Here is a 6,374-nt window from a genome sequence, read left to right as displayed (position 1 = left end):
ACTTGCTTGTATAAAAATTAAAACATTTAGTTTGAAGTGTATAATGGGCGTGTGCGAGTTCGAGTAAATTGAAGCAAAGTAAATAGAAATTTCCTAGGGTTCTTTTGTACTGTACTTATGTACATATTTATTTATTTATATATTGCACTTATTTATTATTTTTGGTTATAAATTTTCAAATTTATTAATTATTTATTAAACATATTTTAAAATTGACACAATGGCAACACCTAATTTACATAATTTTTATCTAATTTACCTTACTCAAATTTCTGGTAAATAACAACATTCGCTGCCATGCCGACATAATATACTATTTCCCTTAATTTACCATCAATTTACTCGAACTCGCATGCGGCCAATATGTGCAAAATAAACCAGTATATTTATTAGGTCGTAGCTGTATGTAAACATTTTTTTTTCATTAACTGAACATACGCACGGCTTATTTTTTTTGCTGTCAAAGTAGCACAGGCGAAAACACGTTGCACTGAATCAGAGTTAAGTTTACATTGGATTCGCGCAGTTCCGTGGAATTTTTGTCCAGGAACCTGTTAAAAACTTAAAAGTATTTTGTTTTTTTAAATGGTAAAAAACAATGCGTTGACATAAAATATTTTTCATAACAAAGAATATAATTTGCGATATTTGTAATTTAAACAATTAAAATATAGTTGAATCGAATTGCATCAGCAAATTTGTTTTTAATGTATCTTTTACTTATATGTGTGTTGGTATTTGTTTAGGCCGCAATGGAACGTAAGGGTACCTTTAAGGTGGAATACCTTCAACAAATTGAGGAAACTGTGCAAAAGCGATGGGAAACAGAACGTCTTCATGAAAGTAATGCACCAATAACACCACGTCAAAGTGAAGATGAAAAATTCTTTGTGACCTTTCCATTTCCATACATGAATGGGAGACTACACTTGGGACATGTTTTCTCTCTGTCTAAAGCGGAATTCGCAGTACGTTACCATCGTTTAAAAGGTCGCCGTGTAATGTGGCCTTTTGGGTTTCACTGCACTGGCATGCCAATAAAAGCTTGCGCTGATAAACTGAAGCGTGAAATTGAGGAATTTGGTTGTCCACCAATATTTCCTGTGGCAGTTGACCAAGTAGTAGTAGAAAGTGAATCGCAATCTGATGCACCTAAAGATAAGTCTAAAGGGAAGAAGAGTAAAGCCGTAGCAAAAACTGGTGGTGCTAAGTACCAATGGCAAATTATGCAGTCACTTGGACTCAAGGATGACGAAATACAAAACTTTGCTGAAAGCGAACATTGGCTTAGCTACTTTCCACCGCTAGCTGTGAAGGACTTAAAGCGTATTGGTGTCCATGTAAGTATATTTGTAACATATTGACATATTTGATGACTCTTATATTTATTTATATGAAGGTTGACTGGCGTCGTACATTTATTACAACTGATGTAAATCCGTTTTTTGATTCATTTGTACGTTGGCAATTCCAACACTTAAAAAGCCGAGGTAAGGTAATGTATGGAAAACGTTATACTATTTATTCACCAAAAGATGGACAGCCTTGTATGGACCATGATCGCTCAACTGGTGAAGGTGTTGGACCGCAAGAATATACACTCATTAAAATGAAGTTGTTAGCGAAGCCTGAGAAACTTAAGTAATTATTTAGTTTCATATTTAGAGATTTAATTATAATTTGTTATATTAATTATAGATCAGTAGCCAATCCTATTTACTTAGTTGCTGCTACTTTACGTCCAGAAACTATGTACGGTCAAACAAACTGCTGGCTTCATCCAGATATCAAATATATTGCTTGGAAAACGGCACTTAGTGACGAAGTATGGATAAGTACGAGACGAGCAGCTCGTAATATGGCTTATCAAGGATTCACAGCTAAGGATGGTGAAATTGTCGAAATAGCTGAGTTGCATGGGCAAGAACTATTGGGACTTCCGCTATCAGCACCCTTAACGTCACATAAAACGATTTATACGCTTCCTATGTTATCAATAAAAGATGATAAAGGTACTGGCGTAGTTACATCTGTACCTTCGGACTCACCTGATGACTATGCTGCATTGGTTGATTTACAGAAAAAAGAAGCTTTCCGGCAAAAGTATGGCATTACAGATGAAATGGTGCTACCTTTCGTACCAATTCCAATTATTGATGTACCAACTTTAGGTAACCTTTGTGCTGTTACTGCTTACGAAAAACTTAAAATCCAATCGCAGAATGATAAGGACAAGTTAGCAGAGGCAAAAGAAATGTGCTACCTGAAAGGTAAGAATGTTTGGTAGTACGTTAAAATGGTCATAATTAAAGATATGCATCTGTGTTTTTATGTAGGTTTTTATGATGGTATATTGCTAGTTGGTGAATTTGCTGGTCGAAAAGTGCAAGACATAAAGAAAGACCTGCAAAAGAAGCTAATTGACTCAAAAGAAGCCGAAATATATTATGAACCAGAGAAGACTATTATATCTCGTTCGGGAGATCAATGTGTTGTTGCACTATGTAATCAATGGTATTTAAATTATGGTGAAACCGAATGGAGGGCACAAGCATCAAAAATGTTAAAAAATTTAGAAACTTTTCATGAGGAATGTCGTAATAATTTTGAAAATTGTTTAGATTGGTTGCATGAGTACGCATGCTCGCGTACTTATGGCCTAGGCACAAAGTTGCCTTGGGATGAACAATGGCTTATTGAATCTCTATCAGATTCCACAATTTACATGGCATTTTATACAATTGTACATTTACTACAAAATGGTTCCTTTAAAGGAGAAAAATCAAGTCCACTTGGTAATGAATTTCTGACATAATATTGAATATTCAATCACTTACTTTTGTATTTCTTTTTCAGGTATTACTGCTAAAGATTTGTCGAATGAAGTTTGGGATTATATTTTCTTCAACGATGCTCCGTACCCCAAATCAACGAAAATAACAAAAGAATCATTTGAAATATTACGACGCGAATTCAATTATTGGTATCCATTGGATTTACGTGTTTCGGGAAAAGATCTTATACAGAATCATTTAACTTTTATGCTTTATAATCATGCTGCTATATGGCCAAATGATGAAACGAAGTGGCCTAAAGGAGTTCGTGTAAATGGTCATCTAATGCTCAATTCCGCTAAGATGTCTAAATCTGATGGCAACTTTTTAACATTACATGAAGCAGTGGATAAATTCTCTGCCGATGGTATGAGGCTTTGTCTAGCAGATGCTGGTGACAGCATTGAAGACGCCAATTTTGTGGAAAGTACAGCTGATGCAGGCATATTGCGTTTATATACATTTATTGAATGGGTTAAAGAAATGATAGCAACTCGTGGCACACTTCGTAAAGGTGCGCCTGAAACTTTTAACGACAAAGTTTTTATAAGCGAAATGAATTTGAAAACACAACAAACAGATGAAAATTATCGAAAAATGCTTTTTAAAGAAGCACTCCGAACTGGTTTTTATGAATTGCAAATCGCTAGAGATAAGTACCGTGAACTTTGTGGCATACAAGGTATGCACGAGGACTTGGTCTTTGAATTTATACGTCGTCAATCCCTTCTTATGGCACCGATTTGCCCACATGTAGCGGAGCATGTCTGGATACTTTTGGAGAACAAACAATCCATAGTTCATGAACGTTGGCCCTTCGCTGGCGCAGTTGATGATGTGAACATTATGTGTTCCGAATATTTAATGGAAGCAGCTCACGCTTTTCGATTAAGTTTTAAAAATTTGTTAAACGTTAAAGGCAAAGGCGGCAAGGAAAAAGCTGTTGATCCAAGTAGTGCCAAACCAAATCGTGCTGTTATTTGGGTAGCAAAAACATATCCACCATGGCAATGCTGCATATTGGATACAATGCGAGAATTATACTCAAAATCAAACGCTTTCCCAGAAAACAAAGTAATTGCAGCTACATTACAAAAGAAAGAAGAACTGAAAAAGTATATGAAACGAGTTATGCCCTTTGCTCAAATGATACGTGAAAAGGCGGAGAGCGGCAAGGGCATAGCAGCAATGGCAGTGAATTTGGAGTTTGATGAACGACAAGTGCTATTAAGTAATTTAGAGTATCTCAAACATACGCTTGACGTAAGTATTTAATGTGATTAATTTTAACTGTACATTTTATTTAGATTTAATACGTTTACATCCTCGGACTTACATCCTAAATCATAAAATTTTAAATTATAAGATGTGTCCTCAAAAACTTGTATGGATATTTAGATTTGCATTAAAATAATTCTAATTAAAATGAAGATGATTTCTATTCTATTCTATTGAATAGAAAAATGATAATGAAGAGGGAATTTTTAAATCTCAAAATTTAACTGTTAATCAAGCGTTTTCGGGTACCGCTAAATATTCTTCATCAGTGGTGTTTAAAAACATAATTTGGTTTTTTAAATTAAGTATTTGTTATTTTCAAGTATATTTTATACACCTTAATTACCAAACTAATTACGTTAGGTATCGAAAATCTAGCTCACTATGGGCTTTGCATGGTAACTCATGGGTTACCATGCATAGATCTATTAAACTCTGGATATCAGATCAAGCTAAATCTCCCGGTATATTTGTATCCATTTTCGTGAATCTAAGAAGCGCTTTAAGCTTCAATCCTGAGACAGCGTTACCAAGCAAGACATAAGTGAGATTTGTACCCAGATCCGTTCTGCTAGAATTGAGTCTTAAATTGATGCAATTATATTAAAAAATAGTAAATTAATCTATATATAAAAATAACATAGACTACAAATTATGTAATGATAATAATAATTTCTCAATTAATGTCAGTCAGTAAACGGTATATATAAATTATAGTACTAAATTTAATGCATATTGATTGCGAACCAAACCCCTACATTCCCTCACGTACGCAATTAATGATTCACTTAAATTCAATTTTATATATTAAAAGAAGTTACAGGAAAATTAGAATAAATTTGTTGAGAAAACCATTGCATAAACATGTTAACTATTATTAATATAACTATTTATTTTAGTTATATGTTTGTGAGTTACTTTACAGTATAATGTGTAAACTTTTCTCATTTGTAGCTGGATCAACTCGAAGTAAAATATACTGACGATTCCTCAGCACCAGAAAAAACAAGAGAAGAAGTTCGTCCAGGTTCACCCTTCATAATATTCAGTATTGCACCACACGTATTGGTTGAGTTGGTTAATCCTTCTGAACGTTCTGGATTGTTTCAAGTAAATACAGTTATATCTGAAGGTGATTCGGTGGAAACGTTGAGACAAAGACTAGCAAAAATTATTAATCTGAAAGGTTTGTGGAAATCTTTTTTTTTGTCTTATAAAAGAATAAAAATTAAAATATTTTCTTTAAATTATTAGGCGATACAAATCTACTGAAAATATGGCGCTACAATGATCCAATATTGGGGCCACGTCAATTGCCTTCGTTCCAAGACTTCAAAGCTGGTAAAAGTGAACTGCAGGAAGGAGAGTTTATTTTGGATGTTGAAAATAAGAAAGTTAGTGCTCAAATTAAAGGTGAAAACATTGAACTAGGCAGGAATTTCGCTTATGTGGTCGAGTAGTTAAAATTTAAAAAATGATAATTATTGTTAAATATAAAAAAAAAATTTTTTTTAAATACTCTTTGGAAAAAGGCAAATTTTTATATGTATATCCTTTTAGAAATATTATTTATATTTATTTTCTTTTAAGCAGTGTTTAATCATCAGTTCAATAACCAAATAACCAATATAAGTATTTTAGCATTAGTTTTGTTTTAGTTGAACTAATACATAGACATTACTTTTGTTAATCTTTACAATAATGTAATTTGTTTTTGTTGAATACAAGAATTTGTAATAGTAATTGCTGAAATATAATTGGTTAGATGCGAATCAAAAAAAAAAAATGATTGTAGATGCTTTTCTTACTTATGAGTTGTACAACAAACATTATTCTTAAGTTGTCTGCAAAATGTGAAATAAAATCTTTTTAAACAATACAAATGCAATGTATTTCTTTTTTATTTTTAATTAATTAATTTTTTTATATTAAGACTGACGTGTATTAGATATTATATACTTTTGTTTTATATTGTGATAACATAAAAGATACTTCAAAAGATGGTTAGTGTTTATGCTTATTATTTGTTTATAATTAATATGATTATATATAAATCAAATAAACGCTATTATGACCGAACTGAAACACTTAACAAAATATTTTGAATTACTAGTATTACTGCATATAATATTTGTAACATCAGTACATATACTTGTTTACATTTAATAATTTGAAATGGAGTTTCTTTTTAGATTATTAGATGTTTCTAATAATGTACAAATTATGGATTTTAAAGCATATAAATTTTATAAGACAAAAACT

At 32.2% G+C, this 6,374-nt stretch overlaps 1 protein-coding gene across 1 annotated transcript; it reads left to right on the top strand.

The window, feature by feature from the left end:
• The first annotated feature begins 425 nt into the window (after positions 1-425).
• Positions 426-5,975, top strand: LOC119687562 (leucine--tRNA ligase, cytoplasmic). The gene is made up of 8 exons (XM_038101910.1): positions 426-588; positions 747-1,340; positions 1,400-1,641; positions 1,699-2,270; positions 2,337-2,795; positions 2,857-4,097; positions 5,067-5,298; positions 5,367-5,975. Exons 1-8 carry the CDS (start codon positions 586-588, stop codon positions 5,570-5,572), a joined length of 3,549 nt encoding a protein of 1,182 aa, XP_037957838.1. The 5' UTR covers positions 426-585; the 3' UTR covers positions 5,573-5,975.
• Positions 5,976-6,374: the final 399 nt, after the last annotated feature.

This window comes from Teleopsis dalmanni, chromosome X (genome assembly GCF_002237135.1).
Source record: "Teleopsis dalmanni isolate 2A chromosome X, ASM223713v2, whole genome shotgun sequence".
In the NCBI taxonomy this organism is placed as follows: domain Eukaryota; kingdom Metazoa; phylum Arthropoda; class Insecta; order Diptera; family Diopsidae; genus Teleopsis; species Teleopsis dalmanni.
Note: the sequence above shows the minus strand (reverse complement) of the source record. Positions and strands in the feature narration are given on the sequence as shown.

Excerpts from the sequence above, each read along its gene's own strand:
- LOC119687562 (XM_038101910.1), top strand. Across the intron at positions 4,098-5,066 it reads ATCTCAAACATACGCTTGAC|CTGGATCAACTCGAAGTAAA; the intron begins GTAAGTATTTAA and ends TCTCATTTGTAG. Across the intron at positions 5,299-5,366 it reads AAAAATTATTAATCTGAAAG|GCGATACAAATCTACTGAAA; the intron begins GTTTGTGGAAAT and ends TTAAATTATTAG.